Consider the following 24,516-nt stretch of genomic DNA (forward strand, 5'->3'; position numbering starts at 1 on the left):
CCAATGCCCCTATGTATCATCCATCACCAAACATATTATATATGCATAAGCTCACTCAACCACACAAAACATAGCTTTTAGATCGAACCCTTTTGATCATTCTTAGTGAAATAAAGACTCCAAAGGCAAGCATGAGCAGACGTGAGAGCTACGGTGGTGGTCAGAGTTCTTTAGGCTATCTCTTTGGTTCCGATGATAAGAAGAAAGATACTGCACCAACAGCCACACCAGTAGTTTTTGCTCCGCCATATGGGATCGACACCGGTGAGGAGGAGAAGCCACCAGACAATCCTTCAGCGTCGTCTAAAGGAAATGTCTCTGGAGACCCAAAGAGATCACCTAAAGACCTCAATTCCGGAAAGAGCATTACTGTGAGTTACCATGTTTAGTGTATTAAATTGGCTCAGATGTATTGTGTGACATAAAAACAATTTTTTATTTTTTTTGCAAGTAGCAGTCTAAATTGGTGCCTTACCTTTCAGATTCGGCCTTCAACAAAGGTGAAATCAGTTCCAGGTGGAGATTCAAGCCTTGGCTACTTGTTTGGAGATAAGTCATGATACTTTCTTCATGGACAAAGTTAGAAAAACTTTTAAGTATGGCAGTGGTCTGCGATGGTTGACCAATTAAGTCAATAATGGAATCCAGCAAGTTGTACTTTGCTGTTTGTGCATTGCTTGTGTCTGATCCTCCTATGGATGTTTACAGTGTGTTTGTGTGCAAACTGATGAAGTTTAGTCAGGGTTTCTAGGGTTTACTATGTGTGAGGTTCTTAATTACATGGAAAATTACTAAAAAGAACGAAGTTAGGGTTTAAATTGTATCAATGCTTGGGTATTATCATGCACTTTAATAAGAGCTCGTGCTTTTATTTGTCCTAAGTTCCTAATAGCAAAATTTGGTAAGGATTAAACAAATGGTTTCTACTTTGTGATCAGTTGTCAGTGCTATGTCTATTTTATGTATTAGCAGATGTGAGAAGTCCTTGGAGTAATATACTACTCAATTTAGTATATAAAGTATGGGAGTTCAGACCATTGATGTGCACTCGAAAAAGTTTTTCAGACAAAATTTCTGCATGTCTCTCTTCGACATTCCCATTATGCGCTTGCAATCTTTTGGCATTAGAATTAGGTTGACTCCTGCAAAAGCGAGGAGCAAAGACTAAAACTGCCTTAGTCTACTTGAAATACCTGCAGATAACGCATATTTGTCTAGAACCAAATTAATGGATCTCCATATAAGAGAATGAAACAGCTGGAGTCTTGACGTTTTCCCTTGATTAAATGAAAGCAGAGCAATTCAAGAACTGAAAGCAGCCTAATTTAAGATTAAAGAGATTCAGACTTGCTCAATTCAAACAGCTTGAACTTAAATCAAAGTTCACAGATTTGGGTTGATACTGGCTCTGCTATTATACTAGAGTCGTATGTGGCTTAAAGATACTTTTTTTTTTTTCAATGAAATTCACTTTACAGTCCTTGAAGGTAGGATAGCTCTTTTGATCATATCTTTGGTGATCTTTCATTCAAATTGACAGGGGTCCTAGACTCTATCAAAATATTCTCCCTATTCACAAACCAGGCTTCCTAGTTTAGTGAGATCAATGCACCATCACTACCAAACTCTGAAGCATTTCTTAGTTCTTTTTTAAGACTGCATAAACCCTTTTGTAAGAAATCTCATTTCTACATTATTTAAGATCAAAGAACTTCATTTTTCATCCTCCAAAATCATAACTTCCCCTAAAGGAGAAGACATGGATGTGGGCTTGTGCTGTAGAGGCCAAATTAATCATCGTATGCAATATTGTCTGGCCAACTGTGGAGATAAGGCTTGCATGGTTTAACATGCAAGGCTTCCAAATTTTAAAGAATGCAACAAATTCGCAGGTGGTGGTGATAGTTAGATCATGGCATTTTATATATCCTGATATTACTCGTGGCTATCATTGGTTAAAAGCAAAGCTTAAACACAAAGCTATGTGCGTAGCTGGAACGCCCTATATGGCCATGGAGTAGGACCAAATTAGCAAAAGGTGATTTGGTGAAATTTGTCTGGAGCTTATCGTCTTATCTCATTAAACCACTCCTGCATCATGAGGTTAAAGTAAATAACAAAAAGGCGTATCCTGAGTTATTGCGATAAATCATTCATGTATTAACAGCTTGCTAATTGATGGAAACCTCATAGGCTACTTATTCTAAGTGGTTGCATGTCGATAGATTAACTTTCACCTTCCTAGGATGCATTTTAGCGAAAGAGTCAAGGCTCTATGTTTTGCTAGCTTACTACGGCACTCTCGGGAGATTAACAGATGTCATTGTGTATTTAAATAAAAGGATTGTAAGTCTGAGTCTACTAATATCTTAAAATGCAGCACAAGGGATGCGGGGCATCAATAAGTCTTTGTGCCAGTTTCAAAAGCAATTAAATTTCTCATTGAAGCCGTAATGTGAAGAACTCTAGTTGTTAACTAAGATTTCTCAGCTCATGCCGTCAACACTGAAACATATTGGAAACCTAATTCTTTGGCAGAAGGAAACATTAGTCCATTTGCTTTTTTCGTCCTTAGTGCAAGAACTTCCTAACCCCAAAAAAAAAACAAAAAGAAATCCTTAATGAGATTGGTACGATTTATAGAACTTTTGATTGAGCAACTTATAAAGCGTGGCGGACCAATATGGTCCGTCCTCCTTTCATCAATAACAATTTCTTGATTCAGCCTCGGCCGCCATCCAAATGAATTAATAGTGTGATGAGTATCGTCCTTTCAAATTTTTATTTTTCGTTAATGCTAGATTTGTATTGGCATGAAACTTGGGATCTAAAAGTCTCACCAGTTGAGTTTCATTTAGTCCGACCCGTTAATATAATTTTTCTACCATCTAGTATAAATTCATACAAATTTTGAAGCAATCAAAAAATTTGTAAACTCATGCAATTAAATGGTGTAAAATCTACGAGTACGCCGGAACTGTACGAATGTATATCAAATATTGTAAACAAAAATTACAGCAGGCGGACCGAATTAGGCGGAACCCAAAGAGAAAGAGACCATTACTTTGAACTTCGTTGAGAAAATTACAACGATACGCAGAAAAGAAAAGTGGTCGGGCTTGTCCAGTACCCGACAAGCATGAGCGGTTCAAAGGAGTGGGCTCACTTCATGGGCTCTAAAACTCTCATGGTAGCTTGCCCCCTCCTAAAAGAAGGCAGAATGAGCAATAGCTGAAATTGTCAAACAGATCCTTGAAACCCGTTATGGTACAAAGAAAGCCCGTTATCATAACTCATAACAGCAAATCCTTGCAGCCCATTGTGGTGGTGAAGGGAAGTAGAGCAGAAAATAGAAACTGTTTCCTTTAGTCGTACCTGTTACCACTTCGAATCTCTGACAACGAATGAACAGAATCTAAGGAAACTGAAACCCATTTGTCACTCGTGCGTTTTTAAACCCCTAACCTTAATAAACTCATGGCAACCCAACCCTAAGCTTATTGAGCAAAAATTTGCTAGATCTTGGTTGATTTTTTGTTTTGGAAAAAAAAAAAAGATTTGCACTTGATTTTCAGGGGGCTAGAGGCTGTGTTTTAATTGACCCATGGCAAATTGGTGCGAGCTCCAATATGACATGCTGGAAGTTATTGCACAGCACCTCACCAAGATTGAAGACTACGTGGCTTTCGGTGCAGTTTGCACCTCATGGCGAGCTGCGGCGGCAAACAAGAAGAAGAATTTTAGAGGGATTCCGTTATGGAAGCAGATTCCTTGTCTCATGGTTGCTGCAAAAGATGAAAACGATGTCGGTGATCGGGAGTTCTACAGTTTGCTGGAGAATGAAGTTGTGGCCAAAGTGAATCTACCAAAACTTAAAGGTAAGAGGTGTCTGGAATCGTTCGGATGGTTATTAGTTATAGAAGAAAAAGGGGACATGAGTTTGCTGAATCCCTTCTCGTCGGGTCCCGAAATTCCGTTACCCAACCAGAATACTGTTCCAGGGTACGATCGCTATGAACCCGATGCGTTTATTTTCGTGGAAAAGTTCGCGTTGTCTGCAAGGCCAAGCGAGGCCGAGGAGGAGGACTATGTGGTAATGCTCATTTGTGGATCCGTTAGATTCTTGGCATTCTGGAAGCCAGGGGACCAAAGCTGGAACAGAGTTGTGCTGCGAGTGTCTGTATACAGCGACGTCACCTATTACAACGGCCAAATCTATGCAGTTGATAAGAAGGGAAATGTTGTGGTTTGCAACCCCAAGATTAATGGAGAAGCTAGGATTCTTGCTACTTTATGCTATCGCTTTTGGTACCTCAAGCAGTTATACATTGCAGAATCTGAGAGGGAGGAGTCGCTCCTGGTCGTTACTAGAGATAATTTCCCCTTTTTTGACGACGACGCGGAAGACCGTGAGCCTAGGTACGGCACTGCTGAATTTAAGGTTTTTGAGCTGGATTTATCGGCAGGAGGAAGAGGAGGAGGACAAGGGGGGTCATGGTCATCATCTCGATTGTGTTTGAAAGAAATCAAGAGCTTGGGAAACAGAGCGCTTTTTCTTGGCCATAGTGCTACAGTTTCGTTTGAGGTCCCTTCAAATGGTAAACTAGCCCCAGGAATCAAACCCAATCATATATACTTCACAGACGATTGCTGGTTGGGATACGGCGCCACTGCAGGAGGTGGAGGCAAAGACATGGGTGTCTACAACATGGAAACAGGAACCGTCGAGCCCTTTTACCATGCCCCTAAGGTGCTCAGCTATATTTGCCCCTCTGCCTGGATTACACCCAACTTTTAGGTAGTCTTTTTCAGTTTTCTGACTCTATTCCTCACCGCCGGCATTTTAATTTATTCGTTCCGCAACGGGACGGCAACCCGCCTTCTTTTCGTTCCTCACCTGGTTATGTGTTAGCTGGGCCCGGGCAGTTTGTTCATTCCTCACCGCCGGCGCCGGGCCGGGGGGTTTCTTGCTGTCCACTTGGTGATGTATTAGCTGGGGGACAGTCAGCGCCCTCTTTTCTTTTCTTTTCTTTTTTATCGTCTTTTTTAAATTTTTATTTTCATGTACTCCTACTCTTCTTGGAACGCTAAGAAGAGGAGGTAAACACTACATGGGATCGTGACTTCCCGAGTCTCTCTAGTTGATTCTGTTCAATTCAGTCCAATTATTATAATTCTTACAACCTTTAGCATAAGTTCGTACAATTTTGGTATATTGTGAATTAATAAAAAAAAATTGTGAATTAATTGTTTAAGTTTACAAAATTCACGTTTATACTAAATTGTAACTTTACACCAAATGTTTACACCACTTGACAGAAATGAGAAGAAAACTCCTGATCCATATAGGACTTATTCGTACCATAAATTAATGTGATGCTCTGAAATCCTAGCCATTAATATTTCAATTTACTCTTTACGGTTCTGTTAATTGAGCCGAGTATTTGGCTGCCGAGTTCGAGTTTAATTCGAGCCGAGCTCGACTCGAGCTCGTTAGGAAAACGAGCTTTAAAATGTGTTCGAACTCGACTCGTTAAATGTACATGTGGCTCGAACTCGAGCTCGAGCTCGACTCGTTTGTGAAACGAGTCGAGCTTCACGAGCTCGAGTTCCAATTCGTGCAAATTAACCTTAATAAAAACCTATAATTTTTAATTTTTATAATTTTGATTTCTAAAATGACAAATATGCCCTTCATTAACGAACCCTAACGAACTACTCGAGTATCAAACTCGGCTCGTTAACTAAACGAGCATGTTTCGAGCTCGAGTTCTGACTCGTTAACCAAAATTAACAAGCCGAACTCGAGCCTTAACGAGTTTTCGAGGTACTCGATTGACTTAACAGCTCTCTAGGTATGTATACCCTTGCTGCGGATGCTGGAATTTGTTCGCAAGTCGTATTTGTTTTCTACCCGCGGCCTAATAATAGACCTACAAAGCAAGCAGGATCATGTAGCTTGGCGCGATAATGAATCACAGATGCAGCACTTTGACATTCTTTGTCTTGGTATTAATTTTACGCCAATTGTTATTCGCACCAAATTTTAACTGGCCGCTCGACGCTCATTTTTTTCATTACTTAGCACGAAACTGCTAAACATTAAATCTGATATGAAAATGAACCACCTTAGTGGTCCATTACCAGCTTGAGCTACCGATTCTAGCGAATCGCAACAATTTTCATTAACAATTTTGTGAGGAAAGAATTTCGTTTGAGAAGAAAAATAAATATGTAGGACTCAATCTGTAGTCTAAATCCACATCCCTAGCACCAAAATGATAGAAAAGCTCATAATATTTATGGGATTTTGGTAAAGATTTTTTTTTCTTCACTACCAAAATTTAGACTTTTGGTGGCACAAAAATATAGAAATGTGCTAAATAATTCGTAGTACTCCCATCTCTCTCTCTCTCTCGATAATCTAGCACTCCTATATGTTAATGCGTCTTTTCATCTCTTTGCCTTGCTTTTCAATATTGAAAAATAACAATAACTATCACTCATTTAAACTGTCATTTATCAACTTGTTGGATGGAAAGCACTGTTTTAATTCAAATTAAAATTTTACTCATGTGTTATGCATCAAATCATCATAATATATATATTGTCAGTATATATATAAAAAAATGAACTCTTATTATTAGGTTAATTGTCAAGAAATGGAATTTGTATGGAGAGCTCTGATTTGATCCCATGTATGTGTATGTGTGTTTGTTTGTGTACACACACACACACGTGCTTTTACTAAAAAGGAAAAGAAAAATTGCTGTAAGCTTTGAGAAGGGAAATGTTGTTCACGGTTCAACTTCAATTTGCCAGTTTAGGGTTCAATTTGCCTACATTTAGCATTGCCGCGTGGAGAGTACATCCTTGTTTCCCTCCCCCCCCCCTCTCCCTGAATAATGAAGGAATCCATATCAAACACGAGTAAATTTTGTCTCTCGACCACGTACATTTTCAATAGTTTGATAATTCTGTGCTTTGCAGTTTGCACGGGGTGATAAACTACTCTAATTAATGTCAAAATGGCCTAAGAAAATCATTTGATCACGTAGGAGAGAATCGAGCGGGGTACTAATCATTTTTCGATAAAACAAAAAAATTTCCTTCTCTTTTTTGGTCAAAGTAGATTTCTATTGTATAACTAGCATAATTTGTAAAAAAAAAAGAAAAAAAAGAGAGAGGGAGAGTAAAATTTCGATCGTACAACTGACGTGCAAAGGATAAATGCATTTTGTTCGCAGAATTCACTCCTTAAATTTATCTGTGTCTCAAACCCTTCCTGAGTTAGTAGTTGTTCAGGTGTGCATGCATTTCATCGGCTTTAAAACCTGACCTATATTGCATGTGTAATCGGAAAGATTCACTTCCATGGTTTCTGTTAGGAGAATATTAGTATTCTTATAGATAATAAATTAGTAAGGGTATTCTTGTAAATAGTCTGTTAGGTTTGTACTCCTATAAATACTAGTTGGTCACTCATAATAGTGTGACTAGATGTTTTCCTCCCAAGATACCTGTTGACATGGTATCAGAGCAAAAGTCCTAGGGTTAGGGTAAAACATCTAGCAAATCACTGTTCACGCCGCACTGTTCATAGCGGCACTGTTCACGTATACTGTTCACGGCACTGTTCACGCCGATACTGTTCACGTAGTACTGTTCATGCCGTTACTGTTCACGCGTTTGTCTCAAGTTTTGACCCGTTCTTTCGTTTGACGTGCTATTCGCTATGGTTGAAAGGTTTGTTAATACGGTTATCACTGACCAAGTTGAATCAAGTTCTTCAACACATGGGTCCCAGAAAACTGTTACTATATCTGAGGAAGATTATGTTAAATTCCTACAGTACCAAGCTACAAATCACGCATCTCTTCCCTCTGCTTCTTTAGCACAAAAAGGTAATGACCCATGGATTATTGATTCCGGGGCTACTGATCATATGTCAGGTACCTCTAAAATTTTTTCTAATTTTCAAGAGTCAACTCCCTTTCCTCATGTTACTTTAGCTGATGGATCTACTACTAAAGTTAAAGGACTAGGCACTGTAGAAATTAATCCATCACTTCCGCTGTCTTCTGTTCTTTACGTACCCAATTTGCCATTTAATCTAATGTCTGTTAGTAAGCTCACTAAATTTCTACAGTGTACAGTTACTTTTTCTCCTGATTCTGTTGTCATTCAGGATTTGAAGACAAAGAGGATGATTGGTGGAGGGCATGAGCATAATGGTCTTTATTTTCTCAACTTCAATGGTCCGATAGCATGTCCTGCTACTGTTTCTCCTCTTGAAATTCACTGTCGTTTAGGTCATCCGTCTTTACAAAATTTGAAAAAGTTGGTTCCTACTTTGAATCAATTATCTTCGTTAGAATGTGAGTCTTGTCAGTTAGGAAAGCATCATCGTGTTTCTTTTGCTCCTAGAGTCAATAAACGGGTTTCTGAACCTTTTTTGTTAGTTCATTCTGATGTTTGGGGTCCTAGTCGAGTCACTTCAAAGTTAGGTTTTAAATATTTTGTAGTCTTTGTTGATGATTTTTTCAGAGTTACATGGCTTTATTTAATGAAAGATCGTTCAGAATTATATTCCATTTTTTGTGCATTTGTTACAGAAATAAAGAATCAATTTGGTGTGCCTGTACGTATACTTCGCAGTGATAATGCGAAAGAATATTTTTCCACTCCTTTTAATACCTTTATGACTAAGTCTGGTATTATTCATCAGTCCTCTTGTCCTCACACTCCACAACAGAATGGAGTTGCTGAAAGAAAAATTGGGCATTTAATCGAAATTGCTCGAACACTATTGTTGCACATGAATGTGCCCAAACAATTTTGGAGTGATGCAATTCTAACTGCATGTTATTTAATTAATCGCATGCCATCTAATATTCTTGGAGGTCAATTACCTCACTCCATTCTTTTTCCTCATGAATCTGTGTTTAAATTGCCTCCTCGTATTTTTGGATGTGTGTGCTTTGTTCATCAGCTTGCTCCCGGGGTGGATAAATTAGATTCTCGTGCTATTAAGTGTATTTTCTTAGGATATACACGAGCGCAAAAAGGGTATAGATGTTACAGTCCAGTTTTAAATCGATTTTTTACTTGTGCTGATGTTACTTTCTTTGAATCCACTCCGTATTTTATCAAGCAAAGTATGTCTTGTGAATTAGACCAGTGTCCCTCTTTTTCCTCTCCTGTTTTACCAGTCCCTTCCCCTTTATTACCTGAGTTGTCTAGTCCACCAGATTCCATAGCTCGATTATCTCGTCCTCATCTTCAAGTTTACTCTCGTCGTTCCATGGTTGAGAAAGTTCCTGATATGCCACGCACTTCACCAATTAACTCTCAATCTTCAAATCCAGGTATGACGCCCTCCTCTGAGTTAGATCTTCCTATTGCTTTACGCAAAGGTAAGAGACATTGTACTTCCCATCCTATTTCTAATTTTGTTTCTTATTCTCGTCTCTCTATGTCATATTCTTCTTTTGTTGCTTCTCTTGATTCTATCTCTATTCCTAAGTCTATTACCTATGCTCTTAATCATCATGGTTGGAGATTAGCTATGCAAGAAGAGATGTCTGCTTTGGAACAAAATGGTACTTGGGATCTTGTCCCTCGTCCTTCAGGTAAGCCTGTTGTTGGTTGTAAATGGGTGTACACTATAAAAGTGCAGCCTAATGGTTCTATTGATAGATTGAAGGCTCGGTTGGTAGCTAGAGGATTTACTCAGGTGTATGGAGTAGACTATTTAGAAACATTTTCTCCTGTTGCAAAGATTACCTCTGTCCGTCTTCTTATCTCTTTGGCAGCAACTTATAATTGGCCATTGCATCAGTTGGATGTGAAAAATGCATTTCTGCATGGAGATTTGGAAGAAGAGGTATATATGGAACAACCTCCTGGATTTGTTGTTCAGGGGGAGAATCCGCGGTTGGTTTGTCGTTTGAAAAAATCCTTATATGGATTGAAACAGTCCCCGAGGGCTTGGTTTGGCCGGTTTAGTAGTGTTGTCATGGAGTTCGGTCTGACAAGATGTGGAGTAGATCACTCTGTATTTTAGCGGCATTCTAATGCTGGTAAAATTTTATTAGTTGTTTATGTGGATGACATTGTGATTACAGGTGATGATGTTGTGGGGATTCAGCAACTTAAATCCAATCTGCAGGCAAACTTTCAGACAAAGGATTTAGGTCATCTACAGTATTTTCTGGGTATTGAGGTAGCTCGGTCTAAATATGGGATTTAGTTATGTCAAAGAAAATATGTACTCGATATGTTGAGTGAAGTTGGGATGTTAGGTTGCCGACCTGTGGATACTCCTATGGATCCCAATGTGAAATTAGCAGGAGATCAAGGTGCATTACTTGATGATCCTAAGCAATATCGAAGACTTGTGGGTAAATTAAATTATCTCACTGTAACGAGACCTGACATTTCGTTTGCAGTGAGTGTTGTGAGTCAATTTCTTGATACCCCTCGTACTAGTCATTGGGATGCTGTTATACGGATTCTCAGGTATCTTAAAAATGCTCCTGGAAAAGGGTTGCTGTATCAAAATCATGGACACAATGATATTGAAGGATATAGTGATGCAGATTGGGCTGGTTCTGCCTCAGATCGAAGATCGACTACAGGATATTGTGTGTTTGTTGGTGGTAATTTAGTGTCGTGGAAGAGTAAGAAGCAAACAGTTGTATCCAAATCAAGTGCAGAATCTGAATACCGCGCTATGGCTCACACTGTGTGTGAGTTGGTTTGGGTGAAGAGCATGTTACTGGAACTTGGGTTTGAACATAAACAGCCTATGAATTTAGTGTGTGATAATCAGGCGGCTGTTCATATTGCGTCTAATCCAGTGTTTCATGAAAGGACAAAACATATTGAAGTTGATTGTCATTTCATTCGAGAGAAATTGCTTGACGGGGTCATCAAGACATCTCATGTACCGTCTGTAGATCAATTGGCTGATGTATTTACTAAGAGTTTAGGGGGCTCTAGGGTGAAATATATTTGTAACAAGTTGGGTGCTTATGATATATATGCTCCAACTTGAGGGGGAGTGTTAGGAGAATATTAGTATTCTTATAGATAATAAATTAGTAAGGGTATTCTTGTAAATAGTCTGTTAGGTTTGTACTTCTATAAATACTAGTTGGTCACTCATAATAGTGTGACTAGATGTTTTCCTCCCAAGATACCTGTTGACAGTTTCTAAGGCTAATTATGATTTTCACCCTTTTTGCCATTATTATTATTTTCATTCTTAAAATAGTACTTTAGCTTTGCTGATGTTTTGCTGGCTGGTTATACGCATGTCCGTATGCATATGGTTGTGGACCGTGCTACGCTACTACTTTCCACCAAAAAAAGAAGACCCGGCTTTAGCTTGTTCTTGCACCAGTCAAAATGCTTTCTTGTCATTCTCTTGCACTATTTTAAGTCTTCACAGTGCATAAATTCAAAGTATTTATTACTTGGATTTGGCTATATAGGGAAAAAGGAAAAACAGAGGAAGGATAAAAACTTGGAGAATGGCACAGTACAACAGAATCGGACAATATACATACGTGTGTGTGTATATATATATATGTGTGTGTATATGTATGTATGAATGCATGAATGTATATTAAAAAGTCAAAAGTTCTAAAAATGAAGCAAAATTACTCAAAAGCCAAAATTTCATAGAATGACAAAGTTTGTAAGACAGCAGTTGTAAGAAGGATGATCAAGTAAATTAGCATAACAAATAGTACATGTTTTATTTTTTATATATATATATATATATGTGATCATCCTACGTGAGTGTAATAACCACAGCAGAGTGCAAAACAAACAGCCTGACTGACCTATTGCATGAAGGCTTTATTTCTGAGGGCGAGAAGGTGATCGCCTTTTTCTGTATATATATGGTCCCAATAGGTGGAGGAAAAGAGATCCACAATTCCCTGTTTAGAAGCAGAGTGGCTGTCGAACGCTACTTAATTCAGTAGTAGTCTAAGGAAAATTATGATGTTTGTTCACCCTTTTTGCCATCATCATTTTAATTCTTTAAATAGCTTTCTTGTACGTCCTTTTGCCTCGCGGAGTTTTGCCAGTTATATGCATATATAGAGTAGTGTGAGAACTATCGTGGATTGTGGTACGCTACTTTCTGTTGAAAAAAAAAAGACTCCGATTTAGCTTGTTCTTGCACAAGTCGAATGGTTGCTTTTCCTTCTCCTGCACTATTAAAGTCTTCCGCAGTGCATTTAATTGTTTGCATTACTACCATGCTGTTGGATTTTGCTATATTGGGTCTGTTGGCATTGTCAAGTGCCCTTTGAGTCTTTACTTCCCAATTTCACTGTAGCACGCAACAGAAGAATTAAGGGAAAGAAAAGGCAAAGCAGAGGGGGAAGGATAAATCTCCAATTGCTAGAACAGCATGTGATACAACACAACACAATCAGACGACAGCCTCAAAGTCCTATAAATTAGTGCTTAGTGTGCTCTCTTCTTGCTCACATTCTACAATCTCTTGACCCTTTGAGCCTTCTCCTGCCCCCAAGTGATTTTACATCCTCTGCCTCCTTTCTTCACTCACATTCCACCAACTTCATACCTCGGCTTGCATGGACAATGAAGGCCAGCAACCTCCACCACCACTTCCGCCTCCACCAGTGGTATTCCTCGGACATGGCCGCCATCCTTCTGTGGAGTTGGGCTATTGCATTGATTGTGGTATCCGCTTCCATGCAAAGGGTGCACTTCAAGAACACAATAGAGCAGTGCATAGACAATTCCATCATCGCTGTGGCAAATGCGACAATGCTTTCAAGACTGCCGTGGATCTTCGCCATCATAAGATGGGAAAGATCCCTTCCCCTTAAAAAAACTGAGTTGCTAACCTCTCCGCCCTTTAGCAGAGGAAGAGGAAGGGTGGAGGAGGGACAATGTCCTCTGCAACAGTGTGGATCGGTTATTAAGGATGTTTATGGGCAATTAGTGGATAGTGTTACCACAGGCACCTTCAACCCAAAGCAGCAGGTACGTCATGTATAACTCCTTCTCTAGTACATCCCTGTTTGGATTAAGATTACAACTTTGGAAACTAACGGGCTCTTTCCTAACGTCTCTGACAAAGAGATTAACAGATGGTGACGAGATATTTGTACTGTCTCCAATATCATCAGTTATTTCTAATGACCTTTATTGTATATGTTAATTATAAATGCAAACTGATCCATTGTTTTCCTGGCAATGTAATGTAGACGAAGTGCTTGGAAGAGAGGAGGATCAAAGACCTTGCCCAAAAGCATTCTGATGACACGGGGATGACGGAAAATTAACAAGCAGAAACCTGTCTTTGCTCTGCAACAATGGATTTCTAGCAGCAGAATATGCCATACAATAAATGCCATTGTGTTCTTGAAGTCTACCCTTTGTATGGAAGCGGCTATCACAATAAATGCAATAGCCCAACTCCACAGAAGGATGGCGGCCATGTCCGAGGAATAACACTGGCGGAGGCCGAAGCGGTGGTGGAGGTTGCTGGCCTTCATTTGTCCATGCAAGCCGAGGTATGAAGTTGGTGGAATGTGAGTGAAGAAAGGAGGCAGAGGGATGTAAAATCACTTGGGGCAGGGGAAGGCTCAAAGGGTCAAAGGGATTGTAGAATGTCAGCAAGGAGAAAACACACTAAACACTAATTTAAAGGACTTTGAGGCTTTGCGGTTGTTTGATACTCTACTGTGTTATTGCACTCCTCGTATAGAACATATGTATTTGTAGGGTATACTTAATGATCCTTCTTACTGCTTTGTACTTTGGCTTTTAAGCAATTTTGCTTCATTTTTGATTCGACAGCCTGCAGAGATTACCAGGGAGGAGTATGCAGTCTTCTACAAGAGTCTAATAGATGATTTGAAGGATCACTTTGCTGTGAAACACTTCTCTGTTGAAGGGAAGCCAGGTTTCCAAGCCTTGAATATTCAACCAGATTACATATGATACAGAAATGAGCTGCGAGAATTTTATACAGCGACGTCACCTATTGCAATGAGGAAATATTGCCGACTGCAATCCCAGTGTTGGAGAAGTTTGGATTCTTGCTACTTAAGATTATCCGTTTTGGTACCTGAAGGAGTTATACATTTGTAGAATCTGAGAGGGAGGAGTCGCTTCTGGTTGTTGCTAGAGATAATTTTGCCCATTACCCTCATGGCGTGGATGATCCTGAGCCTAAGTACTGTACAGCCCAACTTAAGATAGTTGAGGTGGATTTATCAGGAGGAGGAGGAGGAGGGAAAGGGGGGGTCATCCCCTCGATCGAAACAAGTCAAGAGCTTGGGAAACAGAGAGCTTTTTATTGGCCATAGTGCTTCAACTTCGTCTGAGGTTCCTTCCGATGATAATCCGACCCCCGGAGTCAAACCCAATCATATTTACTTCACAGACGATTGCTGGTCCGGATATATCAATATTAAAGGAGGAGGAGGCAAAGAAATTGGTGTCTATGACATGATGAAAACGGGAACCATTGAGCCCTTCTACCATGGACCTCAAATGCTCAGCAGCATTTGCCCCTCAGCCTCGATTACACCCAAGTTTTAGTAGTAGATGCTAGCGAAACCCTCATGTTGTTTATTGCTCATGCAAATTGTCTTTTTTGAAATCACTTCGTTTATCCCCTCAAATAATTTCTTTGTAGGGCACTGATCATTTTTTTTAATTTCTGTTTCATTTTACTGTCAGCTGGCGCTGATAATCTAATGTAACGTAAATCCTACCCAAATTATACTTATTTCCCGTCAAATTTATTTACTGCTTCTGTTAAAAAATAAATGCTGAAACTGGTGATTTCAATGTCCTGAAACTGAACTGTCTTCGTAATTGATTTCGAGCAACCAGGAAATTTATCACCTAAAATACTGATATCATATAGCTTTGACATTCTTGCATTCTACAGGGAGAAGAATTTAAGTGCATTCCTCAGGAGCTTCTCCATCAACTTCTGTTACATCAACATTTGAGATGTATAATCTAATAATTGCCTTCCGATATTTTCTATCATTTACCTTCTATACTTGATGATCACACGATGCACAGTGGTTTTGTTGCCTTTACATTCTAAACATATCCACTTTCCCTTGAATATTAAACCAGATTACAGATGGTACAGCGATGAGTTAGCCTTAAACTCTAGCCTCTTCGATCCAGTTTCCTACTTCATTTGCAAGCTTAATTATAAGATTATAGGTGTCTCGTACGTAGGATGGAAAACGTCAAATTTATTTTTCTTTTGTTTGAAGGAATACTAAGACAAGCAAGAAGTCCTGTGACTTGCATTACATAGCTAATGTCCCTTGCAAATACAGTCTTGGGTAGATCTTGTAAAGGTTTATCATTCATAAATTTGCATGATAGTATATGCTAATGTAGATGCTTTAATCGTATCAGGGAAAAAGGGATCGTGATTCGTGACATTGCTATTCCCTGTATTCAGTAATGTGAAGATTCTTTAACAAAAATGATTCATAGTCTTCGGTGATTACCCATTGTGATGGCCTACTGGTAACATACATTTACGGAACATTAGGATAAAGCATTTATGCTGGTGATTAACCTCGCTTTTATCTGCATAGTTGTTATGGTTTTAGACGTTAAAAGGAGGGTTAAGTGAAAAGCGTAAAGCAATTTTGGTACCCTCAAAAGCGTACTGCGCTTTCCGTTGTTCATCTCATATATTCATTCCTAGAAACTGACTTTGATTCTAATGAGTAACTTACATTAATTGCACCTGTTGATATATTTATTACTAGGTAGGGTAGGAATGGCTTTTCAATTTGGACGTATTATCTTCGGCCAAATTTGTGGTTGTGGTGAATATTGTTGATTTTGAGAACCTATTTACATTAGTTTCAAAAAACTTGAAAACCATGACGTAGCTTAAGTCACATGTTTCTAGTCCATAGGAAGAAGGTAAGTTGAATATTTCACAGAGAATTTTTTTTGGTATTTAATCCGTTTATTTATAGGGCAAAAAATCTATTTTTTGGTATTTATTCCATGGCGGATGGCGAAGTGCGGCAGCAGCAGCAGGGAGAACTGCAGAACGACGATGCAGAGAATCCACATCCCATTATCCATCTGGACCATGGCCTTCATCCGGTTGGCTATCGTATTGCTTGTAATCGCGACAATGACACGCAATATCAAGTTGGAAGATACTTTCCAAAATATCTTTTTTAGTTATAAAATCTTTTAAAAAAATATTCTACAAATTATCAATTAACTAAAGTAATTCAAATAACCATTTTATCTATTCAACTGCGTCTTTATCTCATACACATAAAATTTCAAAAATCAATATAATGCTGCTCTTAAAAAAAAAATTTATAAATAATATTCTATCCAAGCACAAGTACATGTAAAATTGCTGCCTTATCAGATCACATCTCTGTTAATGTGAATTGGCTCATGAAAATAACTCATGAATTGGCTCTTTTTGCCAATCCTTTGGAATTCTTTGCCAACTTTTGTCAATTATTTGTGAGTGGACGATTTCTAGCAATCTTAATAATAAAATTTCTTTTTTTCGTATGTATAAAAAAAACACAAGCACATATATTTGCTTCTTTTTCATTCGAGTTGTAGTTAAGTTACGGCCAATGCCCCTCGGTCACTTTCGAATGGTTAGCTGGTCCAATGCATAACCCAAACCCGTGACTCGTAAAGTCGTTAGTGAAGATGCGGGCACTTCACGATGGCATGCAAACTTGGACATGTGACGTGGACCCAACCACCCACCCAACCGCTGACCAATCTCCTCAGCATCATTCCACAACAATACACAAAATTCCCACAACAAACCCACTAACTTTTTTTTTTTTGTTATTATTATCTGGAGAATCTCATTATTATTAAAGTACTTTGTTATTATTATTTTGTCCCCAGGAGGAGAACTACGTCCACGTCAGACAGTCAAAATGAACATTAAAGAATGCATTCAGAAAATATTTTTGTCTATGTATGGGATCCTGTATTCGTTGCCATATGAGATCCCAAAATCACGTGGCTGATGGAAATTTTACTAATAGTACCCAAGATTCATTTTAGCCTTGTTTGGACAGTAACGTTTCCAATCATTTTTCATCTCACATATATCAAATTCCTACAATATTTTTTTACAAAAAAATTCAGAAAAATACAGTCTAAACAAGCGCCTTGTGTAAGTTACTTCCTGGGCATACGCTTGTTCATCCCATGCTTTACGTTTTGCAGATTGGGATGAGGAGCATGAGAGATAGTTTACGAAGAAAAATAGAAACCTAATTTCGAGTGAACACGTGGCATGTATTGCCGCATAGAGATAAATAAGTTTTGTTTTGCCAATATATTGAAATTATAAATGCTTAAATTCTGTACAATATATATTAAAAGTGCTGAGCTAGCAGTGTTGGAAAATTCCTCCCCTTTGGCAAAAGCTGAGCTAGCATTAACTAATTAGATTAAACCAGGGTCACGGGTCCACCTGCAATCGATTTCTTGCATCTAAAAAGAACAACCAAAAGATCACTTCATCTTACATAATGTAAGAAGGATATTTTAGAAGGACAATAATAGGTTAGATTTACTTTTCTTATAAAGTTAATTAATTTTTTTTTAATTATATGAATAAAAAAATCAAAACCATCAAAATAGGATGAGGGAACCATTATGTCCATTAAGCAAATTATTATACAATAATAAAAAAGTTTTGAATTGATATGTTTTAAAATTTTTATAAAAAATATATATATATTATCGCAATTTGATATATATAAAATTTTTTAAAAAATAAAAAATATATTTACGACAAATCTAAATTTTTTTTAAAGAAATAAATGACTTTTCAAACAAGGCAATATGACTTCTATGTTCGGATACATTGACACGAGTGAAATGGACAAGAATTTCCCACCTTATAAAGACAGGTGATGACGTTCCTATTTCCTATGCAATGAAACGAACCTACAACTACCTCTCCTTGAAGTCACAGAAGCCCAAGATGGGGTTCAAGCAAAGTCATACAAGAATTCAAGTAAAGCTTCTTGTTTTTTCCCCTCTTCTTCACATTACTCCTATCAGTTTCAATCAACCCCTTCTTAAATTGCTCTCCAAAAAAGCTGATCTTCTTGATGTTTTGACAGGTTATCAACATAGTTTTCGTCCTTGCTGCTGTGATTCTGACGAGTTCAAGAGATGTTAATGGCAGAAAAGTTCACCACAGGGAATATTATTTCGAGTATTCCAGCATAAACTGCAGAGAACATAGTGGTTCCTTGACAGATTTTGGAGGGGTTGGTGATGGAACAACATCAAATACAAAGGCTTTCCAGGATGCCATCAATTATCTCAGCCAATTTGAATCAGAGGGTGGATCCATTCTCTACGTTCCTCCTGGAAAATGGTTGACAGGAAGCTTTAACATCACCAGCGATCATTTCACCCTCTTCCTCCACCAAGATGCCGTTCTCCTTGCTTCTCAGGTTTGTTTTGCGACTAATTTCAAACAAAAGAGAAAACGAAAATCGAATTAGGATCCTTCAGTCAACTTCAAAGCAGTTACAACTTTCATTCCTCGCGTGCATATATCTTTATGTTTCTCAATCTGTTCGTATCTTCGTCTGGAGCATGGCCTTTATCTATGCATAAACTCTATTTCCACCACTTTTACTAACGGTTGCTTAAGAGCCCTAATTAGATAGGTGCTAGGAGAGAAGTAACCTAAGTGCTTCATCTTTCACATCTTAATTTGTGGTGGAGAATGGACCAACTTGCTTCAGTCTCCAGATGGGTCACTTTTATAGCGCAAAATCGAAAGCGTTAGAGTAGTGGCGTAAATGGAGGACATATGGATATGCTAGTCCACATAGAAATCCAATTATTGAAATGGGAAAGTGACACTCGGCCGCCCACATTCCAAGAAGCATTTTGACAATTTCTATGTGCACGTGTGGACTAAAGCCACATTAGGATTTAGGACTTGTCCCATGCAGCCAAACGGTTCTCCCTTTTCTGTTATTTTAACAACAATTTAATACACATAGAGGGTTTTGATGGTCAGCACCTGTAAACCAAGTATTTTTGGTATAGGCAGTCGAATCAAGAAAAAATTTTGCCATCTGTGTTTGCGGGCAAGACATAAAAGTGTTAAACTACCTGCTTGAAAGTATCAAGAATGGTTAAATATTGATTAAGCTATCAATTTCTGAGTTAGATTTCCATTGGATTGATGGACACAGAAAGATCTTTGCATATCTAATATCACAGCTTCAACATTTTTTATTTCGGTTTAGGATGAAAGTGAGTGGACTGTAATTGAACCCCTGCCATCATATGGTCGAGGGAGAGACACTGAGGGTGGAAGATATATCAGTTTTATATTCGGAACTAACCTCACTGACGTTGTTATAACAGGTACCACCACAATTGATTTTGTTATGTGAGAAGTTTCTGGTAGTTCGGAAGTAGATTTAGATGGAGCAAGAAACTCACTGTTAGTTCGTTTTCAGGGGACAATGGCACAATTGATGGTCAAGGCGAGCCCTGGTGGGACAAATTTCACAAAGGAGAACTTCAATATACACGTCCTTACCTTATTGAGCTTTTGTACTCTGATAATATCCAGATATCCAATCTTACGTTGGTTAATTCTCCATCATGGAATATACATCCAACTTATAGCAGGTAACTGGGCTTTTTTCTCTTAACCCCCCCCCCCCCCCAAGGCGGGCGGGGGCGGCATAAGCAAGAGTAAGCAAATGTTCTATCAAGTCCATTTATTAAACTTCATGATGCATCTAAACGTAAATGTTTCATAAAATGATGCAGCAACGTAATTGTCCAAGGCGTCACTATTACAGCACCAGTAACATCCCCAAATACTGATGGCATCAACCCGGGTAAACCAGTGGAATATCGGAAACTTTGTTTAGTTCTCATTTACCAACATTGAATTTGAAAGTCATTCTTGATTGACACATCCTTTGCCCTTCTGGTATAATATTCAGATTCTTGCACAAATGTTCGAATTCAGGACTGCTATATTGTCTCTGGGGATGATTGCGTTGCAGTCAAGAGTGGTTGGGATGAGTATGGAATTGCTTTTGGGATGCCGACCAAGCAGCTCTTCATCAAACGACTGACCTGTATCTCACCATCCAGTGCAACCATCGCGCTAGGCAGTGAGATGTCCGGAGGAATTGAAGATGTCAGAGCAGAAGACATAGTAGCAATCAATACAGAATCTGGAGTCAGGATCAAAACAGCAGTTGGAAGGGGAGGCTACGTGAAAGATATATATGTGAAAGGGATGACCTTGAAAACTATGAAATATGTATTCTGGATGACAGGAAACTATGGGTCTCATCCTGATAATAATTATGATCCAAATGCTCTCCCTGCAGTTGAAAATATCAACTATCGTGACATAGTAGCTGAAAACGTTACCATGGCTGGGCGGTTGGAAGGGATTCCTGGTGATCCCTTTACTGGAATATGCATATCAAATGTCACCATTGAGCTGGCACAGAATGCAAAGAAATTACCTTGGAACTGCACTGACATTTCTGGGATTTCAAGTGGTGTCACTCCTCAGCCTTGTGATTTATTGACACAGCAGGGAGAGGAATACAGTCCATCATGTGACTTTCCCACAGAACATCTACTGATTGATTAGGTTGAAGTCCAGTCTTGTTCCTGCAATACTAAATTACTGAAAAGGAATGCCTAGTAAAAACACCATGTTTGGAAATCTTTCATATTGATGCCAAGAAGATGGTTGCATTGATGGAATATAGGATTTTATTTACGCAAATTGACCGCATAATCAAGCTAAGGTCCCTTGCTTTCAATTATGAATGAAAGAAACACGATATAATATCATCTGTGGGAAAACGCTTTACCTCTTCTGGCAAAGGACTTCAAGCCGAGCTAATGTAGCAACACACTCCAGTTCTGCGTGCAATATAATCCACTCGTCCTCGTCTAGATTTCAAATATGTTAACACTTTTTTTTTTTAACCCAAGGATATGCTATATACTGCCAATTACTGACACCACATTTACAAACAAAGTAGCATAGGATTGCATCAATCTCAAAACATTAAGGTCCAAAACATCCACTAACAGCGAAGGAGATCTTTGACGGCCTGCAGCGTGTTTGGATTGCTGAATAATTTCACATAGTATTTTGTTAGTATTATAAACACATTTCTCAATCCATCTTTTTATATTTCCAACTACCTTTTTATCTCATATAAATCACATCACAAAAAGCGTTACGGTAATTATCCCAACTAATACTCTATCCAAACACACTCGAAATCCTGTTCAACAAGGAAGCTTGCCGGTTGTGAGCAGGTCCCCTCGCTGAAGAAGGTTCTAGATAACACTAACTTGCAGCATTGCAAATTACATAACTAGAGAACAAAACCACTTTTGAGTGGCGTACGGAATCTCCTAACACATAACTAGAGTCTTACAGCATTGCAAATCATAACTTCCCCATCACACCTTGCATTATTTCCAACATTTTGTACAACAAATGCTAATGTTACATCTAACTGATTAACAAGTTGGGTCAGGGTTCAACTTCACTGCTTCCTTCCAGATGAGATCCTTGACGTTTTCTTCAGTTATTGATGGTTCCTCAAAATCAAAATGGAAAGGTCTTGGGCAAACTGGCTCATCATTGATATCATGAAGAGATTTCAAGAATGGATGACAAAGCGCTTCCTCAACTGATGCAAATCCAAAGAAAAAATTAAACTAACAGGGTAAAATCTTTAAGGCTAAGAAGTTCTCAAATACGAGGGTCGGAGGTACAGAAGTTCATATTTGAAGTGCCTTTACCTGTAATACGTTTGCTGGGATCAAAGACAAGCATCTTTTCTAGCAAATCGACAGCCAGAGGAGACATGTTTGGAAATCTAGCCGTTAATTGTTGTTTTGGGTATTGAGGAAGTTGCCTGACATACTTCCGAGCATTATCACTTCGCAGGAATCTAAGGCTTGCATCATCAGGAGTACCCAAGAGCTGAAGTGTAAAAGGATTAGTATGAATACAATATGCAATGGCATGGAGTAGTTCAATTGAAATAGCGTCAAATATCACTTTATTTTATTCTTTTGCTGTGTCAAATAACCCTCATCAACAACCTTCTCCTTCTCCACAAGTTTTACTTCGTATAAATCCTAAATTAATAATAGCTCATGTAGCCATGTAAGAAGAGCAAGAGAGATTGATTCTAAAGATGAAATGTGGTTCTGCCAAAATTTGTGGTTCTAGGAAATTAAAACAAAGGACAATAAATCTCGGCTCAAATTATTTGCTAGAATGCACTCCGAAATAAGAATTGTTTAAGACATAATAATTTAGATTATGAAAATTCTGCCCCTCCATTCACTCATTCATTAGTCGCTATTACTCGGTATTACTTTATCATCACTGTTTTTTTTCCTCCCTTACAGCTTCTCTTTCTTCACTACTTTCCAACTTTTAAACGTAGAGTAAGAGTTAAGTTCCCAGCTCATGGAGATTAAAAGCAAGAATTCCCAGTGGAAAATGACTTCAAACAGAATCTCAGAAAAATGATACCTCTGTGATGAGTTTGAGCTGATGAACATAATCTCTACCAGGAAATAAAGGTTCTCTTGTCATGATTTCACCAAAAATGCAACCTACTGACCAAATATCTATAGCAGCAGTGTACTCAGAGCAGTTGAGGAGCAACTCAGGTGCCCGATACCAACGAGTGACAACATATTCTGTCATGAAATCTGTTTCTGATGTTGTCCTTGCCAAACCAAAGTCTCCAATCTTAAGGTCACAATTTGCATTCAGAAACAAATTGCTGGGCTTGAGGTCACGATGCAATACATTGGCTGAGTGTACATATTTCAGTCCCCGCAAAAGCTGGTACAGAAAATACTGAAGAAAAAAACAACAGGGCATTAACCTTGAAGTCATGACCAGTTGTCGTAACCACAATTGCCAGAAACATGTAAGCAACAAACTGAAAGTTAGTGATGAAGCGACAAAGTCTTGCATGATTGGTTTACAATGGAAACTTAGTGAAAAGTCAGTTCATATAGCAGCATTTGATTAAAAAGGTGCTCAAGTTCCAAGAAAAGTAAGTAGGCAGATTGTAAAGGCGAGCAAATACTGCTGATTGAAACAACTAGAAAATCAGTTGAATAACTATTAATTTGAAGCTCTAGAGCTTTAGCATGCAACATAGTAACACATGAAAGTGTTAGTACTAAACCTGAGAGTGATCGTCAGTCAATTCTTGGTCAGAGCGAATAATCTGATGAAGATCAGTATCCATCAACTCATAAACAACGTAAACATCATTGAAAGCTTCCCTGTTTGGTGGTTTTATGATATCCTTGATAGCAATAACCTGATAAGCAACAGCACAACCACGACTTATCAAACCAAATGATCCCTCCTTATCTATTAGACAAACTTTAAAATTCCAAGAGCCACAATCGGAAAAAAGGGTAGCAATCTCGAAAACTACCAAGAAAAAGCTCTGAACAAATGAGCAATTTCTATTTTGTTTCTCCCAATTGATCAACAAATCAGATGAAATTGTTAGCTTCGAACATCAAGCTTGAACTCACGTTTTCATGATCCATGTGGCGGAGGAGTTTAATCTCCCTCAAAGTTCTTTTGGCGTCAACTCGATTATCAAAAGCATTACCAATTTTCTTGATAGCAACCTCCTCAGCAGTATGTGCATTCACAGCAGCACTGTACCCCAAAAAAAAACACAGAAAACAACAAAAAATCCAATCTTTCAGCAAACCAACCTAAGCCCAGATGGTAAAATCTTTACATAGACCAATAAAACTAACAAAATCAATAAAAGGGCTCCATTTTTGTATTACCAAACAAGGCCATAAGCACCACGGCCAATTGGGCGAATGGGAGGGACATATTTGTTGGAGACTTCAAACAAGATACCGAAAACATTATATCTAACATATCTGCCTCCATGAATAAGCACTCCTTTGATGCTATTATTGCCTTTTTTAGAACTGTTACTTTCAAAAGCTGCTGAACTACCATTATGGTTGGCCATTTGAGCTTTTGAACAAGATTTTAGATTTCAAATCTGATGCTGGAGGGGTACTGCCGAGTCAAGACGGCTTTTAGAGTTGCTTTTTCAGGCGGAGAGGGGGTTCAGTGGCTGAAGATTTGAAGTGGGGTTACGATTTATTGGGATAAGTATGGTGCATTTTCTGGCACGGTGCTCGGCTGGGGGAAAGGGCGGAGACTGGAGTTGGGGCTGCTTTGAATCTGTGAACGCGGTTTCAACGTTCGTGAAGTGGCATAGACTTCTGAAAGGTCAAAATTAAAAATGATCTCAAAAGTTCTCATATTTTCGCGATCTCAGCATAGGCCTCGTAGAATATTTAAATTTTCTGGCCCCTAAATGTCATATTTTAACATTAGGGACTCACAGGTTGAGTTTTGTT

At 38.6% G+C, this 24,516-nt stretch overlaps 4 protein-coding genes across 4 annotated transcripts; 3 read left to right on the top strand and 1 right to left on the bottom strand.

The window, feature by feature from the left end:
- On the top strand, positions 1-881 carry LOC113704168 (protein SPIRAL1-like 5). Its single transcript, XM_027225882.2, has 2 exons — positions 1-371; positions 483-881. The coding sequence occupies exons 1-2, from the start codon at positions 132-134 to the stop codon at positions 558-560; spliced, it is 318 nt and encodes a 105-aa protein (XP_027081683.1). The 5' UTR covers positions 1-131; the 3' UTR covers positions 561-881.
- A 2,534-nt stretch (positions 882-3,415) lies between these two features.
- Positions 3,416-5,155, top strand: LOC113705014 (putative F-box protein At5g55150). Its single transcript, XM_027226876.2, has one exon. It carries the CDS (start codon positions 3,605-3,607, stop codon positions 4,796-4,798), a length of 1,194 nt encoding a protein of 397 aa, XP_027082677.1. The 5' UTR covers positions 3,416-3,604; the 3' UTR covers positions 4,799-5,155.
- Positions 5,156-17,913: 12,758 nt separating this feature from the next.
- On the top strand, positions 17,914-20,845 carry LOC113703862 (probable polygalacturonase). Its single transcript, XM_027225345.2, has 6 exons — positions 17,914-18,067; positions 18,177-18,515; positions 19,326-19,446; positions 19,542-19,716; positions 19,861-19,931; positions 20,040-20,845. The coding sequence occupies exons 1-6, from the start codon at positions 17,987-17,989 to the stop codon at positions 20,705-20,707; spliced, it is 1,455 nt and encodes a 484-aa protein (XP_027081146.2). The 5' UTR covers positions 17,914-17,986; the 3' UTR covers positions 20,708-20,845.
- A 535-nt stretch (positions 20,846-21,380) lies between these two features.
- On the bottom strand, positions 21,381-24,300 carry LOC113703004 (mitogen-activated protein kinase homolog MMK2). The gene is made up of 6 exons (XM_027224212.2): positions 23,926-24,300; positions 23,659-23,788; positions 23,298-23,435; positions 22,628-22,960; positions 21,883-22,066; positions 21,381-21,770 (listed from the first exon to the last, which is right to left on the bottom strand). Exons 1-6 carry the CDS (start codon positions 24,117-24,119, stop codon positions 21,598-21,600), a joined length of 1,152 nt encoding a protein of 383 aa, XP_027080013.1. The 5' UTR covers positions 24,120-24,300; the 3' UTR covers positions 21,381-21,597.
- Positions 24,301-24,516: the final 216 nt, after the last annotated feature.

Source organism: Coffea arabica, chromosome 8e, assembly GCF_036785885.1.
Source record: "Coffea arabica cultivar ET-39 chromosome 8e, Coffea Arabica ET-39 HiFi, whole genome shotgun sequence".
In the NCBI taxonomy this organism is placed as follows: Eukaryota; Viridiplantae; Streptophyta; class Magnoliopsida; order Gentianales; family Rubiaceae; genus Coffea; species Coffea arabica.